The sequence below is a fragment of the Vanessa atalanta genome, chromosome 2 (genome assembly GCF_905147765.1).
Source record: "Vanessa atalanta chromosome 2, ilVanAtal1.2, whole genome shotgun sequence".
In the NCBI taxonomy this organism is placed as follows: Eukaryota; Metazoa; Arthropoda; class Insecta; order Lepidoptera; family Nymphalidae; genus Vanessa; species Vanessa atalanta.
Window position 1 is genome coordinate 13,163,354 of NC_061872.1, and position 24,140 is coordinate 13,187,493.

Genomic DNA, 24,140 nt, shown 5'->3' on the forward strand with positions numbered 1-24,140 from the left:
GGTATTTCGACACATGTATTATTTACAAATACCTTTCACATTTTTAAGTGTTTCAGAATGAAATTCGCTTCGTTTTCTTAGCCTGGATATATATCAGATATATATCGGATATATATAAAAAATCGGATATTTGATATTTATTATATAAATCGGATTTTTCGAACCATGGTTAGCAGTACTATGGCTCTAGGAAAGGTTCAATCCAGCTTAAAGGGCAAATGAGACGATGCCAGGTAATCACAAAGATCACATGGCTGACACATTAGTGACGTCTATACTAATATTATGAATGAGTAACTCTGTCTGTTACTCTTCCCGCTTAAACCGCTGAACCGATTTAGATGTAATTTGGTGTGGAGATAGTTTGAGTCCCGGGGAAGGACTAGGCAACTTATATAATTCACCCCTCGATGGAGTTGGAGGATGATGGTTTGTGTTCTATGGCTGGTATATATGGATATATATAAGATATCAAGTTTTATAAGTTCAGCTAATTTAATATAATATTGGGTAATGTATCTTAATCACAGCCCGTAATGGTCCTACTAATAGACAGAAGCTTGTTATAAGGAGCCAGTTATATATAATAAATATATAAAATCTGATGTGTAATTAGTACAGCAGTGTCAGAAACATTAAAACTATACGAAGAAAGTGTAGGATTTACGATAAAAGCGGAAACGGGAAGGGTCAGATAAATCGCTTGTTTTATAATTATGAATCTTATATAAAATTAAAAGTTAACGCAATGTCAAAACAGCAAATACATTGTAAACAGGAAATAATCATTACTGTCCAAGACTGAGACGTTAAGTAAAAAAATTAAATGCAAAATAAATAACGTCATATAATAGTCAGTCGCAAAGATTCGCACACTTGTACCGGAAGAAGAAAACACATAAAACAAATGTTTAACCGATGCCGCACAAGATGTTAATTCTCTGAGTCACCCGACTATTGTCATTCTATGCCACACTGTATGCTAACAATGCCACTTGTAAACGCATTGAACATCGACCGATACCTAGAAATGCGGCTCCTGCTTACTTCTCTATATGCAGAGTACATACAAACGATAAAAAATGTCTGATACAAATAGTCCTTAAAAAACGAAAATGTATAAACTTGGACCTTTTATTAAATATACATTTAAATTTAAAAATAGTAATTGTGTAACTACTTGGAAAGACTAAGATTGCTTGCAGCATTTTCACGTTGCATTGCATTCTCTCACTCCATCTGTCAGTGGAGGGAATGAGACAGAGGTTATAATATGTCATATATAAAATATTTTTCCATCATTTGGAATTTGACACAAACGTTTGAGTCGTTGATTTGTTTCAGCCATTTCCGATCCGGCACCGGCTTTTAATGAATTTTCTATATACATTGAGTATAAGATATTCCGGTTGAGTTATCTCTTACTTTAATTCCAGAGTATGAAGTATGGTAAATAGCTAAATCAAGAGACGATATGTTGTTTAAATCATTTTCCTCGTAACAATATAGGTATGTACTCCTTATTCCGGTCCCTACTATATAAAGAAAACGTAAAGTTTGTTGTTTTTTATATTTATAGTACCGCAAAGATTTGTTAATAATATATTTCCACTTGGATACAACTTAATAAAAATAAACAGGTTGTTTTTCCTACTATTGTATAAAAGCAATTATCAGTAACTCAGTATGTTCATTTCTTAAAACTATTATATAATGTTGCAGTGTGTCGTACTATTATTTCCAATAAGATAAGTGATGCCGTGGACCTTTATTTACTAGTCTTACATGTGTGGGTGTAGTATATGTTATAATGTTGGCAGTATTTATTTGGAATACTACGTTTAAATAATAAACTAAATCGAAAAAATATTCAAAACATAAGCATATTGTCTATGTCTCCCCTAAATTTAAACCCTATCGTGAAAATTACATAACAATCCAATTAATAGTTAAATACTAGCCTAAAATAAAATTTAACCCTGTATTAAATTCATATAATACTTCTTTTCAAATTGTATAATTGTCTTTAAGAAAACTCTTTCTAGTGTACACGTAAGCAACTTTAATTAATAATTTATTAAAAAGTTACGCTTAATCGTTATCTGATCAATTTAAGAATTATATTTATCTTTGTGATCAGTTAGAAAAAAACGCTATTTTTATTTGCCTCAAACGTCATGTTTTTAAAACAGGAACAGCCCGCCAAAACTTTTCCACAGATAAAAAAATTCTAAGCTGGTTCACAAGTCTAACATTAACAACAAAATTAACTTTCGATTCCAGGAGACATTTGTAATTATTATTCTAAAATATAATTTTACAAATGATTATCATTCGTTAACAGATCATACATATTTACGACACAGACGAACTGCCATTTAAATGCATATAATATTGTATACCTTTTTCGCCATAATCAGATAAAAGTTCAGTTGTTTATGAACCAAAAGTTCACATAAAGTGAACACCGAAATCTTGCTCAAATAAAATATACGTACATTTCTTTCAAGCATATTCTTATGTTATCGACCTGATAATTTATCCCATCAACGTGCTATTTGTCATCCTCACGTCAAAATTTAAGGTAGTGTCCATACGATAGAAATAAACTTGAAATTTGTTCGAGTCTCTCTTTCTCCTTTACGTACTAAGCTTATAAATTATAGCAATTAAATCTTCAAACATATATATTTATAGAATTGTGTTTATATATAATTACTTACATTTAAATTTATTTAGGAAAACATATTGGCGAGACCAAATTTCTGACAACTATTAATTTCGATAAGGTTATTTTTTAATACCTTATTGGTAAAGGTATAATTTCATTCCGACAAGTAAATAATTTTGAGAACTCTTAATTTATATAGAATCTACATCAAACCTCTTTAATTTTTTTATTTTTTTGTCATGTTACGTAATAATACAAGTTTAGTTCAACTAAACCTTGTGTCCATAATACAGGTTATAACAAAGTACCTTACGTGGATCCTTATAACTACCAAAGCCAACACATAGAAACGGTCATAAAATCATAGTTTATACAGAAAATGCACATTCCGTAAGATTATAATAAATGTTGCTATCTGTGCACGTATCGCACATGTCATTAAACAAATGGGTGCACGTTAAACCATATTGAGATGCAAAAACGTGAGATATACACATATCGTTAAGCGCGAACCTTCTGAATGACCATTTTCTATAATTTTTTGCAGTTCACAACTTTAAACAGCCAGTCGTGTAAGTGACAATTTTCACTTTATAGTTTCACGCTTGAATAAAAGAAAAAATCAGTCTTGGATAAGATTTTCTCGGATGTAGATTGACTTTGGATTCGCATGAATGAATCAAAACGTTGTAAGCTGATATAGATATAAGATGTTATAGAGAAGGCGACACCTAAATCCAGGGTAAGCAACATCTGACCCCGTAGGAAAACTTGGTATCTACATTTTAGAAGTGCATAAAAAGAAAGCCGATCTACTTTTTTATTTTTACTAGTTGGTACAATAGTACCTATTTATTATTGCTAAGTCTTTATTCAAAAACTTTGAGGGTAATAAGCTAAAAAAAGGGCCGTAGACCAATTAATGTCATAGAAATGACACGTAGTGATTTTTGCTCATCGTCATTTTACTATATATGCTACTAATATAATTATGATGTTTAACTTTTGAATCTAATGAGATGCAAAGTTAAAGTAAGGTTCAGACCTACTCTATCTACTCGTCCGTAAGATAAAAATGTGTCAAATATTCATTTGTATTGATTTTGAGTTGCGAATAGCAAATATTAACATAACCTTAACATTTATGGAGTGCTTGTGATTATAGTTCGAGTGATTTCACTAAACTACTTTTAATACAAAATTACTGAATTTTGTCTTACAAAATTGCTTTTATTTTTAATAACTGAGCTTTTTGAAAGGAAATTTACCAAGGTAAAGTAAGTTTTAACTTTACCTATATTATGCCTCGACACTTTTTACAACTTATCAAAGTCGTATAAACCTGTTTCGTTCACAACAACGACCTTCATCTTTTATATAAAAAACTAAATGATTAAAGCACATGCAAAAAGTTATACTATCTTTTATTTACACTATGTAACAAAAAGAATAAAGAATTTTGCTGGTAAACATCTCAGCCGCCATCTTTGACTCGTTTGACACGGCCGGTCGAGTCACTCGGGCGAGTACTCGCCTACGATGTAAAGATAATTCCAGCCTGATTTCCAGTTCTGTTCTAATAAACATCGAGTATGTTTATTTTCACGACTGTTCAAGTGATCATTTAGATTACTATGTGATGTTACTATTTCTAGTTTGCAGTATTTTTTTACCATAAATGTATTAAAAATAAAATCCATTATCATGTCTCATTGACGACACGATGGACTAGGTGGGAGAGAAAATGGTACAAGAAAAATGATCTTATTAAGATTACATCGAAATCTTTGACAGCTTCTGTCATCTATAATCTTTATATATATACTGTAATAAAGCTAAAGAAGTGTACTTCTACGTACTAATGAGTTTCATACTTCGATTACTAGATCCACCGAAGGTTATACATACCCAATACATTCGAAAACATCAAAAAAGTTGTGCAAGAAACTTAATATAATTTCAAAAAAATATTATAAAGTTGATCTACTTAAGAGTAACCCCTATTTAAGAGTATTTTTGATAATTATTATGACTGCATAGTTGGTCTAGTCAATAAAACGTTATTAAGTTTTTCTATAAATTATTATAAAAATTGGCTTAAGTTTGCAGTTGCTATCTATTTAGATTTACGTGTTCTGTGCCACTGGGCACAGACGCTCAGCGCATAAATAAGTACCTTATTACGATGACATTTTTAACAAACTCCCTGTTCTACGAAACACGGTACAAAGTATGTCGCTATTTTAATCTGTCTAACTTAACTACAATGATGATGAAAGAACGTCAATTAATGTGATCTTTATTGAGTCACATTTTAAACAGATTCGGTAGCCAATTAAATGTTTCAATACAATTCTATACTTGACAGATTTTTGTAGGTATTTTAACTTATAAAGACTAAAATCGGAATTGCGATTTGGTAAATTTTGTTAGCAATCCCTCCACTATTTCGGTCCTAATTTTTGCATTTGAGCTATTTGTTTTATTTAATATTTATGTTTTTTTATTAGTTCATTCTCAACGTCGACAAACCATTTTTTTATTAAAAAAAAACATAGTAAAACTGATAAATATTCGTAAATTGATGATCTTGTGATATGAAACCAATGCAAGACGTTTTTTTTTAATGCAAAGGTTTAAAGATATTGCAAGTTTTCCATTTAGTAACCGACCGGTCACCGGGCGTCAGTCGTAGGCGTCATGATGACCAATTACTCATTTCCGGTCACGGATGTCATAATGACTTATGTACTCAACGTGCCCTTGAATATTTTCTTAGCAACAAAGCAAATATTTTGACTTTTAAAAGGTGCAAAATCATATATTTTTTTTATATGTCGTAAAATTATATATTCAATATACAACTTTTCCTTTCATCAATCATCGGATATCCTTCCCGTCTCATCAGTCCATTAAAACTGTCTTCAGATATTTATAATATTTTTTGTAACAAAATACCTGGACTCAATAAGGCCAAGTTCAGAAATATTTAACATAATCAAGTATTTTTTACATTAGCAGCCTGTAAATTTCCCACTGCTGAGGAGAAGATTTGGACATATTACACCACGCTGCTTCAATGCGGGTTGGTGGAAAAAGTAATTTAATCTTTAGATTTAGTATGAGTTACAAAATTATCGAGATAGTAAGTAATGTAATCGTTTTCTGTCTATTGCCATATAAAAGATTTCAACGATACGATATATCAATGAAATATCGGAAAACTATTTTTTCCTCATAATATACAATATGCTATTTATTTTTCGTTCCATTCATTACATTTAAGTATTTTTGTATAATTTAAATTATATATTTAATTATTTATGGATACTGTAAATATTATTTTCAGAATTGTACGCTGTTCTCTCTTGCAAGTTACTATACAATTAATTTAAAACTTATTATAGAAAATATTTCATGAATAACGGAATGAAATACTCTTGTTAGCGAGAATAGTCAATATTGTATGCAAACATCGATCGTCACTGCAGCCTAGCACAGGCGTATGAGATAAACAAGGCATTTAACCTTCTTAGAACTGCTAGATTATTTATTATTGGTCGTCAAATAAAGCTACAAAATAAGTGGTTGGAATTTACCCAAGTCAATTCTTTAACTTATATTTATTCATACACTGCAAAGGCTTGTATAGAAAATAGATATAAATACTTAGGTAGTTAGTAACTCTTAATAATAAGTATATAAAAATAGCTACTGTACAAATCATGACCGCGTGGAATGGTGGCAAGGATGGTATAACCTTTTCCCCGTCGAATAGTATTCCCGGTTCTCTGGGCGAAAAATGAACTACCAGCCCTCCTGTCACCATTGGAAATAAATAATAGAATTCAGGACCGTCTTAATCCAGGTTGCAGGGGAAGCAAAAACCCGGTCGCCCCTTAGTTAGCGCCGCTTAGCCAATATTATTAAATCTTGGACCATCAGTGAAGCGCCCCAAAAAGTCTCATAAGCCCCTCTTCTTGGGTGATGGTAGATCACCTGAGCACGGCTTACCTTTGGGCGTCCCTTTGGGCGATTGTTATGCTTAAGACAATTATTGAAAAATGCAGTCAAAATACACGAGGATAACCTTTTTAAAAATTATGTATTTAAACAATTCGTTTTAAAAGATTGCACCATTGATTAATATATATATATATTATCTCAATCATACGAGTATCTTTACTTATATTTGTGGAGGAAATAAAAATCAAGGCGGATATTGCGTTATAATCTATGTATAGGTACGGAATACGGGCGGAGAAAACGGTTGACGTGCAACATCGAATTTAATATAACATGTATCAAACTTTATTTAAAAAGTGTTGAAGTAACAATTCTCTATTTGTGTGATATCAAGTTACTTAATTATATAATCGTTTAGGTCCACGTGATTAATATAGTGCTGTTCATTACAAAATCTAACTTTTATAATGAATAATCGGATATTTCCACCTGACTAAAAAAACGGTCGATGACACAACGCAAAACCGCCACGCCCACTGGGAAAGATTATGTCATGACCTAAGAGTAAATAATTCAGACGAAGTGCTAACCAGCGAAAAAAGCTGGCATGTAAAAATATTCCAATCACTTTTCGGGAAACACCTTTTTTTTTTTTAAACAAACTTAAATAATATTAGTAATTTATTTTCTTTTTTCCTAACTTGTACCTTTTTAAATAAATAAAATAAAATAAAATGTAACTAACTAATTAATAGCTGGCTGAGTAATACATTTTTTGTAGTTATAACTTATTTATTTAATTGCATTTAAGTATGGCGTCTCTCTTAGTAAAAAACTAACATCCACATTAAAATAACACTGAATATCATCCATTTTTGATGTAATAAACGAGTATTTAATATTTAGTTTGTTTAATTTTCATTTCCAATGAAATTGAGAAAAGAAAAAAAAAATACACACAGACTATATAAAATCAAAATTACTTTTGATATTTTATCTTTTCAAAAAAATAAAAAAATGTTGTTAGGTACACAAATGGAATAAAAATTATGACGCATGGCTTTAAAGGAAAATACGGTGCCTCTGCAGTCTACACAATATGAATACTAATGATAAATATATTTTTTCAATATAATCTTTATATTAACAATTGAGTATCGCTTCGCAATTCTAAAGCGCAAGTAAAACTCTTTGTGAATGTAAATAACTTGTTTTCATTCGAGTAACCTCATTCATTGACAATCTTTACATCTGATTTGAATCATTAATTACACTGCTCCAATCAATTTTTATCGGGACATAAATATATAGAGAATAAGTAGGTTGCTATTATCACCCATAACACTTTATTTTAAACCTTCCCAAAGGGGGAGGAGACCTTAACCGTCCCACTTTTATGATGTATCTCGCTTAACAGTTTTAGTCGAAATTAATCTGGCAACACTGAACGATAAAGCCCTACGAGACGAACTTGAACTACCAGTGAAAGTATATTAATACAATATTCAATAGACCGTGTGACACAAATAAAGCAGTTATTCCTAAGTGTTACTTTTTAATAATTACTGTCAAAGTCAAGCATCCACGCCAAGCTGCAATTACGTAAGCTACGAATACTCATTACAGAAATTACAGTATACGATTGCAAGTATTACAATCGGTAATTATGTTATTACCGTGTACTAAGAAGTGACGTATTGCCAAATTATCACAAATTTGGGGCGAAAACATGAATGCGGAGACGAGTGGGCGTGCCTCGAAAATACTCGCCATATTTATTAATTTATTTAACTTTTTTATTGTGCTACAAAGAATATCTCCAAGTTTTAAAATGTTTCTTTCAAAAACGGTTTTGCCTTATAAGTAACTAATAGCCTATAATATATACAAATATAAATATAAACAACAATGTAAAGCCGTGGACAGTTAATGATATATTTTTAATTAAGTTTTTATAATTAAAAATAAAGAACAAGCAAAACTACATAATGAAATGAAATTACCGACCGAACTGTTAACATAACTCTGTTAAAATAAAATAAAAACTGACGCTTAAAATAGCAAACTAGTAAGAAAAAAATATTTAAAGATGGCGGAATTAAATCTTCAGCTCGCGCCATAAATCGTCGGGCATAGACAAGCAACATTGCATTCTGTTCTATATTGTCTCTGGCCCACATACACTTTCTTGGACAAATGTTAAAAACCATTAATAAAAAACAAACTTAATGAGTATACACTTAGAGTCTATTTTTGTCTATCTTAAATATAGTGCTTTAAGCTACGGTCTGCGATGACAATCAGGGTAATCTCCCGTAGTTTTATTGTGTGTAGCGTTGTAAAGCTGGAGGCGTATCGCGTGAATTATTATTATTGTTTTAATTGATACAAGATGAGCGTGAAATAGTACGAGCGTATTAAAGGATCCTGATATATTGTCTAAATCGAACAACATCACTTATAAATTTTATATGTACGAAGATATGCGAATATGTGATAACTTTTAAAGATACATATTAGTATATTAAATGGAAGTCGCTTCAAAAATATTCTTTAATCTCATGTTCAATAGATTTGATTTATATTTTGTATTTTTTTGAACTACTACTACTTAAAAGAGTACGAATGTTAACAACGAATATCATAACAGATTAAAAATAATGAATCTGACACATACTCATCATAAAATTTATAAAATTGTATTATTACCTCGTTTATTTGACGTCAGCTGTCACCTGTGAGGGCGGCATTGAAGTCAGTCGATATCTGCACAAGAAAAAGCAAGTCAATCGTGTTTAATTAAGCGTAAAAAAACACAGACTAGTAAATTTATTTACAGAAAATAACTGTTAATTTACGTCTGACGTTGGGCTATTTATAATCTGTGGTTTCTGATTATGGTCTGTGGATAAATAAATACTAGGACCCGCCCTTTCACGGCCACGGCTCTATATTAATAGAGCAAAGAGTTATTTATTTAACCTTTTTTATCTTCTAAATAAACTGCGCAATGTATTAATGCACATATTTTTAAGTCTACCAACTGAATATAATTTTAGCTCTGTATAAAATATCCAAAAGTTGTTACAATTGAAAGTAACATTCACAATAAATATTGTTTTTATTTTAATCGACAGATATTTTACGATCTTCCAAAATGAATTTTAAATATGATAGCAATTAAACATTGAAATTAATTTATGTCATTATATATATACACTTTATATAACTCTAAATAAGCTCATTTTAATTAATTATAAAATTATTAAAAGGATTTCTTTTATGTTCTAATAAACCATGATACGATAGGCACAATAAATTATTATAACTAAAAATCTGACCAAACTTTTATTCTAAATATATTATAAAAAGTTTTGTATATAAGAAATAATAAAGATCCAAGTTATTAGTTGTTAGAAACAAAAACCATACGGGTTATCCAATTAATTGATTATTATCATTGTATATTATATTCTGATCATCAAAATCTAATTAATTTTACATTAAATGACATGATAACATCTAATCATTCGAACAAAAACATATCCCTATCGTATTAAAAAAACCTCATACAGTTAGGGCTGCCATTTCTACAACTTTCTTTCAGCTTGTAAGAAATCTAAGGAAACTTCAGTTAGTCAACATTTTTTTTGAGTTAATCTTTTATACATTAGCATTTATTGAAATGAAGTTCTAGTACGCGGCTTACAGTCGAATGAACTGACAGAAATCATCAAGTAAGGAAAAAGGCCTAATGCCATAACTACCGTTTCCTCACCCTCTTTCTCTTTCAATTATACGGTTTTATATAATATTATATAAACTTTTTTTTTTGTAATTGTTTTAATTCACACCGGATTTTAATAAAAACTTTATTTGTGATAATTTTATTATTCTCAAACTTTGTAAACGTATTTCATTGTCTGTTATTTAATATATAATAGGTGTTCCACGGCACCTTTCGTTATTTTTACCAATAAACATATTAAGTAATATTATAATATATATATATAATACTTATATTAAAAACAAGATGTACTATATTTAGATATAATCATGTTTATTATTTAACAGTAAGCAACCCTATAACGAGTTAACAAACCCAACATCAAAGGTTTGTACTTTTTGTCTCACAGGATTCGAACCAAGGTCCTGTCAATGTGACTCGTTTGACATTTCGCGGCCGGTTCCAATGCAATAATAAGATATATGTTTGTGCCAAAATAAGCTTTGTATCTTTAACATAACAACCAAAATCTCTTGTTTATATTTACGAAAAGAGAATGATTCGAATAGTTCTATACAATTATTAAAGACAGTAAATATCTACTATGTTTGTCTTAAATTCAAAATATTCTTCTTAAAGGGCATTTTACAGGATTATTTTAAATGTACAGCTCATCCGTTCGGATAAAGAATATCTAAGAACCGTCAACAAACCATATTTACTCCTTTTCAAACACAAGCCTTAAGAAATAACCCATACTCGTTAAGTTATCACCGCCTCGGAACGTAGATTATCTGAGAACCGGCAAGAAACTGTTTTTACTCCTTTTCAAATTCAAGCCTTAAGAAATATGCCTTACTTGTCATATTGCGAGAGAGAGCCAGGCTTGTGGGCAATCTAATATACGCAATAATCGATAGCCATCCTCGACACGGATCGGAAATGTTGCAAATGAATGAAAAATCGAGAGCCGAGATGGCCCAGTGGTTAGAACGCATACATCTTTACCGATGATTTCTGGTTCACCCAGGCCAGCACAACTGAATTTTCATGTGCTTAATTTGTGTTTTTAATTCATCTCGTTCTCGACGGCGAAGGGAAACATCATGAGGAAACCTGCGTGTGTCTAATTTCAACGAAATTCGGCCACATGTGTATTGCACCAACCATTGGAGCAGCGTGGTGGAATATGCTCCAAACCATCTCTTCAAAGGGAGAGAAGGCCTTCGCCCAGCAGTGGGAAATTTACAGGCTGTTAATGTTAATATTTAATGAATGAAATGCAATAAGCAAGTAACAATAAATAAGAATGAAAAACAATAACTAAAACATAGAATTAGTACACTATATCACACGTGAATGAATGCGTTTACATCTATTGCGCCGATGAGAAGCCGATATTATTGCTATTGTTACGAGTTTCGTTTAGTTTTTAACCGTTTTGTTTAACACAAGTTCGTTTCGCATGTACTTTATTTAATTCAAATCAACTTGGGAATATAATTTACACGCTATCGTTTTATTGTTTAATCAAAAATCTTATATCAATAAAACAACAAAAAAAAACATTCCAATGTACTGCTACGTATTGTGTTTCTTTGTTCGGTAATTTAATTAAAAAAATACAACATCGTCTTGTGGTGAGCCATGGCTACAGACAATTGTCAGGGTTCAATCAAAATATATTTCAATTTCAGATTATGAAAGTGTTTGCGCAGATATTTGTGGAATATTGTCCTGCTCGGGCGGTCTCACTTTGTAATGAATGAAGCGACCGAAATCTTTCAGTCCTCCATCATAATCATTCAATAGTTTAAAATATAATACATCATATATCACATTTAAGTATACACTGTTGGGTTTTTGTTGTTACCACCCTGTAGCCTGTAGTTACACTGACTAACTCACCCGTCAAACCAGAACACAACAATACAGAGTACTGTTGTTTGGCGGTAGAATATCTGATGAATGGGTGGTACCTACCCAGACGGGCTTGTACAAAGCCCTACCACCAAATAAAATATATTTGTTAATTATTACTAGGTACTACCTTTAGCTGTATTAATTATTTATTATATACTAGTTGCCCGTCCCGGCTTCACATGGTTACAATAATGGTCCATATATATATATAGCTTTTGGATTAAAGAACAAACATAAAAGCATAAAACATGAAAATAAATGTTCCATGTATTATATATATGTATATACTCTTGAATCTATTGATGAAAATTGCTTTAAAATCAATTGCATAGTTAAAAAGATCTTACCGTACAAACAGTGGAGAGCGACTTTGTTTCATACTTAAATTCATAATATCAATGATTATTGCGACATGAAACTTAATAACAATTACTGATTCTAATAACGTTTTTATTAATGGATTTAATACCGAGTTCCGCGTTCCTTGACCGATGCCCACGCCACCTGTAGGCTGCGCCTGCGCCTCTGACTAACACTTACAACACAATATGAATGCCAAATTTGTATTACAACATCAATTATACTGTTTTGGTTACGCAAATTTTGATCCCAAAAAAAGCGAATTAATATTATGCTGGTATACCTATTTATAGTTTTTATTTAATATAGTTATTCTTATTTCGAATTTAATTGCATTAGCATTGGCAGCCTGTAAATTTTCCCACTGCTGGGCTAAAAGCCTCCTTTCGATAGGCGAAATACACATGTGGCAGAATTTCGTTGAAATTAGACACATGCAGGTTTTCCTTACGATGTTTTCCTTCACTGCCGAGCACGAGATGAATTATAAACACAAATTAAGCACATGAAATTTCAGTGGTGCCTGCCTGGGTTTGAACCCGAAATCATCGGTTAAGATGCACGCGTTCTCACCACTGGCCCATCTCGGCTCTAAATTTTTTGAATGAATTTAATTGAAATGAAGTATAAAGGCTGCGAAGTCATCAATTAGCGAAAAATTTAAATTAAAAAGTTTTTTTTTTAGTTAATGCAAGTCATAGACAACTGTAAAAGAAAGAACAAAAGAAAGGAACGTGTGAATATTATTATTTTTAAGAACTACTGTTGTTTTACATTTGGGTTTATCTTAAAGCATTTAAAAAAAATCCATATGGCTTGTAGATTCCTTACCGTTGCCTTTAAAATGAATGAAATTCATCAACGAATAAACACCTAAGAATTATAACCTAACAATTAAATACTAAAACAGTCTTATGTAACTTTAAACGTTACCACAATTATTCTGTACTACGTTTTTTTAAAAGCACAACAATACTATACTTTGGTATTGCTGTTCATACATTTAACATTAAACTTCTATACGTCGAGACCTGAATTATTTTATACAACTGTATAACCACAAAATTCCGAGTACCGCTAAATAATACGACATTCACAAACAGCCTTCGCGATGGAGTTTATGTAAACTGCGTTAGAAGTCACGAATGTAATATTTAAAACTACAACAGATTTATAAATATAATATAAATATAAATTTAGAAGGGATTTGTTACACATGATTGACATTATAAAGAGCTATCCTGAACGTCAAGATTCCTGTACGTTTTGAGTATTAATGCAATCACAGATGCATCCCACTCCTAATACCTAAATTATTTGCTTTTAGACTGTATCTAAATTACGAGTAACTGTAAGTCTACTGCAAGAACCAATTGTCAGTTTAAATATCGAACAATTCAGCACATTTTGACATTTTTAAACTAATCTCCAAAAACCGTCGCATGACAAAAAAAAAGGGTTTTATTTAATTTCAATTTAAGAACAGTTTTTTTTAAGCAGAACAAACTATGACGGTTTATATGACTTTACATGACTATGACATGTCTGTAACGTTTATGTGAAGTACTATTCAGTCACGAAGGTACGAACCTCCGCGTTAAATTAACAGCGTTTTAATATAATAAACTACAGCGTTTTAATATAATAACGAATATAATCGAATTAAGAATTTTTTGCAGTCTCTTAGTTGTCTCATCTTGTCAGCAAGAGCGTCACTCATACTAATGAAAGCCAATAATATTTGAACGTGGAAGGGCGCGTCTTCGTACGCGAATATATCTATTACATATTTAAAGAACATCATACTTTATAAAAAAAAATTAAAACGCTTGTTACGTTTCATTTTGGCCGCAAGCCAAAACCAACTTATATTCGTCAGTAAGTTAGCAAATACATTTGTATATAATACAAGATCATTTTTATATTCAAATTTTGAAGTTTTGAAACGAAACAATTCTTACAAAAGCCTATGACGATAATATAAACAATGAATTGAACTAATGATTTATTGTTGCCATAATTGCGAAATATTGTGTGTTGGGATGTTTGTTAATCATCGTGGTGGAACTCGAAATAATCTAGTAAAATTTGGTATAGAAATCGATTATCTCGTCGAATAGGACAATTTAATTATAGACAACACAAGTAAATAAAAAATATATATTTATACGGAGCTATGCGAGCTATTACAATTGGCTATTAGTTAGTATATATTAGATATTTTGTTTGAGGCATGATATCCAGAAATACTTATTAAAAAGATGGTATTACAAAGGTCACAGAAGTCGTGTCGTGAGGTATAAAAGTCATATAACTGTAATGACGACCGTCGGGAACGGTATAGCACGGCTTGTGCCGCTTACTAACGTCACCGTGGATAGATGTCTGTAACAAAAGCTTTTTATAGTAAGATGCGGGAATGTTATCTTAACAATCATATTAAGTATAAGAAAAATATAACTTCAAATCTGATTTGTTTTTGACATATGTACATAAAAACGTATTAATTTAAAAAAACACCGATAACTGCGCTCAGAATTTAATTAAAAAAACCTTTCAAATATATTATTTACTGACTCGTCTAAATAGTTACTCGTCGTTTAAATAGTTCCAAGCAGCCCCTAGAAGTCCATAAAGAAACCTCAAAATTGGTCCGATAATTCGACCTTCGACTGACAGAGTAACTTTCAAGATCAAATTCAAAAATCAATATATATTTTGTACACTTTTGAATTGTAAAACAGGTGGTGATTTGAATGTAGCATATACCGAGCTAGACCGGTAAAAAACTCATAACTTACTCTTTTGTCAACATTCGTAAAAAACAAAGTCATGTTAGTTAAATACAATTTAAAAAAGTTACGAATTTATTGATTACCAATGGATATCGAACAACACGGAGTGTCAATCTAAAACTAAAAATAAAATATTTGAAATGTATGAATCAAGCAACCTATAAAACAGTTTTTAATTTGTTAGAAACATTCATAGTGTATTTTTTATAATTTTTATATTTAGGTTATGAGCGCAATTATTCCGTTGTTTTCTTATTTTGTCCGATTTTTCTATAGAATTGTACCTGCCGTGGTCACGAACCGACTGAATAAAGGAATAATCGCGGTCAAAATCCGAATTGAATACTTACATATATAAAAAGTATAATATAACCTGAAAGATTACGTGCACAATCACAAACTTCAAATGTAAAAACATTATCATTTAAGTTTATTAGCTGCTGTTTAGATAAATTCTGATTCTTCTCTCTGCCATCTTTCTTATTTGACGTTTGACAGAAGAGAATATTATTTAAACTACTCATTAGATTTTCAACCGCCAAATAATAATACTTAAAATTATTTGACATTCGAAGAAGGCAGTGTACAGGCACAAGAGACTTAACATGTTGGTTTCCAAAGTTGGCAATGCGTTGGTGATGTAAAGAATGATTAATATTACTTACAGCGTCAATTGCAATGGACGGTGGTGACTCCTTACTATCATGTGGTCATAAAAAATCACCCTATATTATATAAACCTTATTAGTTTACCAATCAATATTATAGATAAGTTATTAAAATCAGTAGGTGGATACATGTTCTAGATCTAAGAAAACATATAGAAAGTTCGTGAAAGATTTGCTATATGAGAATATAGTTACAAAAAAGCAAAAACAATGCATTATACAGTAGACATCGCGTTAGTCCGGATCTATTGTTGTACTTATTACATGAGAGTGTTACGGTTATAAAACGTTATATTTTCGCTTTCTTCTCGTTATGAATGGATATTTTAATTCATGATTTCTGATTTCAATTAAACACTTATTTATCTGTTACAATCATACGTCGTATATTTTAAAAATCAAGATTTCACGTTTATGTCCTTGGATGTTTTTACACGTGCCGTTGCCTTTTTTGTCATCTCCCTTTAAATTAAGATTAAATATTCGTTAATATATTTTTTTAATAATGTTTGTTTTCCCTTAAACAAAAAACAATAGTAAAAAATTAAAGATTGAAAATTGAACTGATGCCTGTTTATATTATCTTATTTCCTTTACTGGTTGATGTCTTGTTACAAACATACAAACTTTCACATGCATAATATTAATATATTATACAGCAGCGGTATATTGAATAATCATAATCATGCTAATTAAATAATAATATGTTAATGTCTACATAAAGTTTATTTTCACAACGTTTATTTTATCTGTGCATGTTAATAAGAAGGTTACCATAGACTTTAATAATCTATTATATCCCAAAGAGTATATAGGTTACCCTATTTAAATCAAAACCATAAATAATTGGTCGTAGATTATAAAAAAAGAACCAAACTATTTTAAAATCTTAAATTAAAATTGCCACCGTATAAAATTCTGTATTTTTTATTAGTAATGAAGTGATTTGTTTAATAAATCAGATTGAAACGGATTATAATCATTGTATAATAACATATCATCCGTAGTAATTATACTAAGAACTATCTCTTGAAACAAATATGCATCAAGTTGTGTTAATGCTAAACACTGGTCAGTAGCGAGTTAGAATCTTTGCGGAAGTAGAACGAGTTAAACTAGTTCTAACCGAGCGATTAGATAACCGTAGGAACGAAGTTTTTATAACCTTCACTTAGAAAACATTTATTACGTGCCTGGAAAGACTTTAAAAGCAGTACACAGTATTGACCCTGACCACATAAATATATATCATACACAGGGAGTATCGTGTTTCGTGGGTAATAAATTAAAATAATATTGTTAAATGCGTCGCTGGATATGTCGCGTGTGTCACGAAAGCGGCGGGAACAATCATTTCTACCTGTCACTAATTGCATTTTTGGCAGTAATCCGAATTTATGTTTAATTTATTCCTTCGCCTAGATTGTTTATGCTAGCAAATTAACTACCGATGATACCGAAATGTACTCCACAGTTTACGACATTAATACATAAATTATGTAGACAATATAATAGATACTAAAAAAGAGTAAAAGTTTTAATATATATACAGAGTGTATATATATTAAAAATTCGTCGGCGACTGTTATTGATTTTTTGGAAATAAAATCAAAGTGAAAATACTTAGTTAAGTGATCACACTTAACTAAGAAAACACTATCAAGTGTTTTATTTCAAATAGAGATATATTAATCATAAACTCTTGCACAATATAGCTGAGTTATTAGCAAATACTTAAATCTAAGCTTTGTAATCTTTTTTCCTACTTCTATTGGAATATATATACATATGTAGTTTGAAATTAAATCCATATTGAGCTCTACAAAAAACTATATTTTTTGTAATAATTAAAACGGGTGGATACAGTAGACCAATGACTTTCAAATGACAAAAAAGCAAGACTACAAAGCAAAATTTGGTTTAAGGCAAGCGCCTTTTAAAAAGCATATATACTAAAAATTTACATAATCTGTCTTATTACGTAACGCCTTGGTAATTCATAGCGTGGGTGATTGACAGGTAACACACATGTGTACGTAACACATTATGATTCTTATTTCTATGTACATAAAAACTAAATTACGATGAAAGGATTATTGTGTGATTTGTGTTCTTTCGTTCATACCAAGTTAGAAACGGAGGCGATTTCAAACACTTACAAAAATAAAAAATCAATATTGAGCTTTCTTTTTGCATCAATGATTTATCGTAAAACTTGTTTAAATATTATAATCTTTTCGATACGCCATTTTAATTATGACTAAAAAACCAATTTGTTGTTAATAAATTGTAATATAGAACCGATAAAAATAAACCTATTTTGTATAACGGTGACGGTTTTATTGAATTTCATATTATAGATTTTATTAAAACCCATTTCTACAATCTTATTTCTATGAATGATTGTTTTGTTGAAAGTATGAGTTCAAGCTACTTAAGATTATTAATAAAATTTATTATCTATATCTTTATCTCATCTCTTACGACGAACTTGTGTCGAACATAACCGTGTCATGGTCGTGACATAACGATTGACACGCGTGACTACCTCATGCAGTAAAAACAAATTTCTTGTTCCAAAATTATGATGGATAATACGTAGTTCTTAAAAATAAACCTAACTTATTTGGGATTTATGTAAATTACAAATAATTTAAAAATATCGATCACAATTTTTTTTTTGTATCATATATTATTATTGTTATTATCCAAGTGAAAGTTAGAATTAATCGCTACTAAATAAATAAAACAAAACACAGTTGTTGAAATTTATTATATTCACTTACAAAACATAGAAAATGGCGGACAGATACACGTACTTATATGATTTAATAACAATTACGACATTTAAATAAATTATTAAAATAGAAACAGATATAGATGTAGTGAATAATCCTTTCCTTTCGTATTTTCTCGGAAATGTTCGTTTTTGTCTTACTACTTCACTCGCACTCAGTACCCATCGAGACAACGTAGGGAACGGTCGCATTGCAAGAGGAAGTATCTATATAGAGTAGTTAATACCACAGAAATATTTTGTTGATATTTATGTTAGATTTTGTGATAAACTTCATGGACTCGTGTACTAATGCAGGCCACCTATATTTTGATATACTTTTTACATTTTACTCTTGTCTGTCATTTTTGTAAATAATAAACATTGATTTTATTCGATCCACATTAACAAATCATATTTATTTATATTAATTTCTCTGCTGGTATTTTTTGTTTTATGTTGAGGTGTCTTTTTTGTTATGTCATAGTATTTTTAATTAATTACAAAAATTTATTGTTATAAAAAGATCTGCAAAATCCTACTGTAGTTTTGACTTATAGTTAGACTTTTGGGGTTCCAATCCTTATAGAATCATTAGATCATCTCAACCGGAATTTGGTTTTTATCAGTGCGTTTTATTGAAATAAAACGTCCTCGGTAACTAGTTATATTTTTGTTTACCTAACGAATTCTTTATATTATAGAATCGTGGTGGTTTTAACATCTCATTGTAATATATATCAAACGGGCAGTTTGACATTTGACATTGATAAATAAAGTATGCGATTTATTTGATACCTACACGTAATTTAATAATATAGTAATTCATAGACACATCGGCACCATTCGGGTGTTATCGTTGTTCCGAGTTTTGCCGATAGGAAAGGATTATTCACTACATCTGTACATAATATTACACACAACAATATACAAATAAACAAATCTTGTTATGAGAGCGAAGCAGATGTGAGTCGAGATGGCCCAGTGGTTAGAACGCGTGCATCTTAACCGATGATTTCGGGTTCAAACCCAGGCAGGCACCACTGAATTTTCATGTGCTTAATTTGTGTTTATAATTCATCTCGTGCTCGGCGGTGAAGGAAAACATCGTGAGGAAACCTGCATGTGTCTAATTTCAACGAAATTCTGCCACATGTGTATTCCGCCAACCCGCATTGGAGCAGCGTGGTGGAATATGCTCCAAAACCTTCTCCTCAAAAGGAGAGGAGGCCTCTATCCCAGCTGTGGGACATTTACGGGCTGCTAATGTAATGTATGTTATGAGAAAATTGTTTAGCATTCACACATAAACTTTATTGATAATACCTATTAAGTAAAATAAAATTAAATGCATTCAAAATAAACTCCATCAGATAGTCTTAATAATAATTTCACACATCGTCCTGTCCCGACCTATCAGGCTGCAGATTCTCAAGTCCCAGCCATGTCAAAAAGTTAACTAGATTTTCTTTCAAGAAATTCTCGAAAGTTTTCGGATGTTTGGAATATCTTTTGGTCCTTTGCCTAACACTCGCCGGTCATATCGGATTGCCAGAGCAACCTGTGTATTTACGCACTATAACCTCACGTGCGTAGTGGCTATTCTCCATGAATAATGGCCTCCATGGCCATAATGGTGTTTAAAGCAGAACACCATCATCACAAGAAAATTGTCGAGTACTTTTTGTCGTTTCGAGTCGTTTTGTGCATAATTTTCAAAAGTACATCGTGGTTGAATGATATTTATTAATCTAAATATCCGACCTATTTTGTACTGAATCTTAAATCTAAATTATATAAGTGAGCGACGAATGTTTATATAAATGGCTAACCTTTTCTAACTTACAAGTTTTAAAAATAGAAGGTAGCACAGAAAACAAGAAGTTGTCGTGACTTTTATACAAAACTTATTAATCCTAAAGTACATATATTCATTAGAAATACTATCATCCGTTTTATTAATTGTAGAGTAACTTAGTCTATGCTTATGCTAATCTAGCTCTTTATGACTGTATGCTAATTTACGTATTCTATTAAAATTACATAAAAATATTGAAATAATATTTCTTTTTTCTAATAGTAACACAGTATTTAAAAAAAAAATGACTTCACTTGATTAGAAGTAACATTAAATATAAAATATTTTTTTTTATATAAAAATATCAAAAGATGACATAAGAACAGATTAAATAAACTAATAGATAAAACAAAAATGCATATGCACATTTTCTATATAAATTAATATGAAGGTTACAGTCGAAACAGATGAAATAAGTCATACTCCTTAAGATTCACTAGCCCTGTATGTCCGTTTATCATGCAGTAGTATTCTGATCCCATGATGTAGGATAACACTAAGATCCCAACTAGGCCACCCAAAGGGGTTGACTTTGGTAACAATATTCCAGTTGTTATAATCAGTCCAACATAGGTCATGTACCTTAAAAATTAAAGTTATTATTAGAAAAAGACAAATTGAAATTTGAATATTATACATAAAATTGTGATACACATATATTGTGGTTTAAATAAATACTTAATAGAATATTATAAAAATAATGCATATTATTTTTGAAGCAATAATTTGCAATTCCTAAGTAATATGAATACAATAGTATTAAAATTATATAATAATATAGGCCGAACAATATATTAACTTAAGGTTTATTCTTTGATAGCTTAGTTTTGGTCTCTGCATTTGAATGTAATGAGAGAATGTTAAATTTTCTGAACTAAACCTGATTTTATTATTGCTAGAAAAATTCTCTGTTGAAATAGTATAATATATTAGATATTTATAACCACAAAATCAGGATTCTATTTAAATAAACTGTTTTACAAGCAAATGAAGAATAAATGATATTATGATTTATGCAACTACATAATAAACTTTCTTTTATATTTAGGGGTTGTTAAGAAATGGAAATGAATAAAATGTTAACTTTTGTCAATATGTTAGTGATAGACCCTCCACCCAAAATTGAATTATTAATAAGTTACCTATATTTAAACAATGATCACACTCAAGCTTATAATTCTTCTTTTCTGTAAGAAATTATAAAATATTTAAAACAAAATCATTAAAATAAAACTTCATTTAAATCTTACTGTTATTACCTGGCACTCGTCAATCTCTGTGACGGTTCCTCTTGTTCCACATCAGATATACAAACTTCGTCTTTCAACAAATAACCTTTAGCACATTTTACGCAAGTATCCGGTCCATCACCAAAGCAGCCTTTGCATGATTTATCACAGTCAACACATGCATACGATCCCATAGAATTTAAACAAAACTGATCCTTTGTACATATCTTATCATCTCTACATTCATTAATATCAACACAGCCTTCTTTGGGATCAAGGAGGTATCCCGGTTTACAAGCTACACAATCTCTCTGCGTTGCCTGTCGACAGCCTCCTAGACAGGATCTGTGACACTGAAAACATTTTTTAACCTTTTTGTCTTCTAGTTCCAATTCAAAATAACCTAAAGCACATTGCTCACAGTTGGTGCCGGTATATTCTGGGTTACATAAACATGTCCCATTGCCTTTTCTAGTTCCATCACCTCTACACTTTCCGTTACCACTGCAAAGATTATCATGATCTCCGATGCAAGGCATGCAATCTTTGCCATAATGATGCTTCGGACAGCATACTTGCAATTTCTGTATACAAATATAAGTATATAAATCTGTTGATTCATCGGGATCTTGAGCCCACCATTCCTCTATGTATTCTTCAGCTTGTTCAGCCATATGGTGACATTGATTTGAATATTTAGACACCTCCTTGCATATATTTTCTTGTATATCGACTAGTCGGATTTCACTACGCTTGTACGACTTTTTTAATTTTTCTTCTTCCCAAGCAGCATCGCCGCCCTCGTACTTCCCTCTGGAGGTTCTCTCTAGACCATTCTTGAATGAATCGATAAATAGCCTGCAAGATTGGCACTCACCAATTGACTTCGATGGTGTCAGTAGACCGGGATTCATTGTTGGAGGTTGTACACTACACGAAATGGAAGAAATGCCGACTAATAAAGTACATAATTCATATAGTATCCTCTGTTTTATTTTCATTTTGCACCAACCCTAAAAAATAATAAACTACATTTAAGTTGCCGAAACCTGTACTTTTATTGAAAAAAAAAACAAAAAGTACCACAAACGAACCGAAATAGATAATCCACTTTAAAACTCGAACTTAGACTAACGATTAAAATACGATATCGATACAAGTTTATGTAAGTAAAAATTATGTTATAAATGTGATTATTTAATAAGTTCTTCTTTAATAAAGATAAAAGAACTGACGTGTTGTAATTCTACTCGCTAGTCGGTAATTCGGTAATTCGCTATTCATTTTGACAGCTCCGCAAGTCAGTCTCAGTTGTATATTGGATTTGACACTCGCCACTCAAGTTTTGACTATAGCACACTCCGTTCCACGCATAAATATTCACTTATTTTTAATGTTGTGTATAATTTTATAGAATAGTTTACTTTTTTACAAAAGTTTTGATAAACTTAGTAGTATTAATAAAAAAACAAAAACTATGTTTTGAAACAGTCTAGTACAATCACTTTTGACCACTTGTTTCACACACACCTACGTAGTTCAGTATCCGAATTCGATCGATTTTCTAATTTTTTTTTATAATTCATATGAATATAAACTTAATATACCTACGAATATAATTGCATTATGTAAAATTGCTATGAATGTTTTGACTAATTTATGTTACCTGATTTTGCTACAATATTGAGTACCGATTATTATTCTTTTAATAACTTTGCTTCTATAAAACTAGGTAATGAGTAAGTAATAATAATTATGTTATCGTGTATGACTCATACCATATGAGTAAATAGAAGATGTGTGTCATGACAAAAATAGAACTTTAATCATCAAATATAAGATATTCACATGAATAACTAGAATAAAATTTAAAAATAAAATCGTGTACGATATCGTTATAAAAATTACATATAACATCCATTCTGCCTATCTCGGTCCTTCACAATATCTGTAGGGCGTGACCGAAATGAAAAATGATCGATAATGTACGATACGAATCGTAAAATCGATTTAGTATTGTGCGAATGATGAATATAAGCACTATCATCAGTCTCTTATCAGCGATCGATTTTTAAATAGCTTTTGCATAATTTTTAGTAAGGTTATGTTTACCGAATGCACTAATTGCATTAATAAATTTATTATTTCATAAGAACTACTTATATAT

General features: G+C 30.7%; 2 protein-coding genes across 9 annotated transcripts in view; both read right to left on the minus strand.

Moving 5' to 3' along the window:
- The window catches only part of LOC125075785, a 73,148-nt gene that overhangs the window by 36,485 nt on the left and 12,523 nt on the right, over positions 1 to 24,140 (minus strand). For 4 of the 5 annotated variants that reach the window (XM_047687570.1, XM_047687579.1, XM_047687545.1 and 1 more), the window contains one exon: positions 9,347 to 9,403. The exons of the other annotated variant lie outside the window; for it this stretch is intronic. The gene's annotated coding sequence lies outside the window, so the exon portion shown is untranslated. The remainder of the gene's footprint in view (positions 1 to 9,346; positions 9,404 to 24,140) is intronic. 5 annotated transcript variants of the gene reach the window in all.
- On the minus strand, positions 21,017 to 23,262 carry LOC125075815 (cysteine-rich with EGF-like domain protein 2). Of its 4 annotated transcripts, none has more exons than XM_047687591.1 (3): positions 23,068 to 23,262; positions 22,004 to 22,986; positions 21,017 to 21,326 (listed from the first exon to the last, which is right to left on the minus strand). In XM_047687591.1, exons 2-3 carry the CDS (start codon positions 22,972 to 22,974, stop codon positions 21,137 to 21,139), a joined length of 1,161 nt encoding a protein of 386 aa, XP_047543547.1. In that variant the 5' UTR covers positions 22,975 to 22,986; positions 23,068 to 23,262; the 3' UTR covers positions 21,017 to 21,136. The 4 variants fall into 4 exon arrangements, with proteins under 4 accessions (XP_047543547.1, XP_047543556.1, XP_047543566.1 ...); XM_047687600.1 differs by having other exon boundaries at positions 22,004 to 23,001; XM_047687610.1 differs by having other exon boundaries at positions 23,057 to 23,262.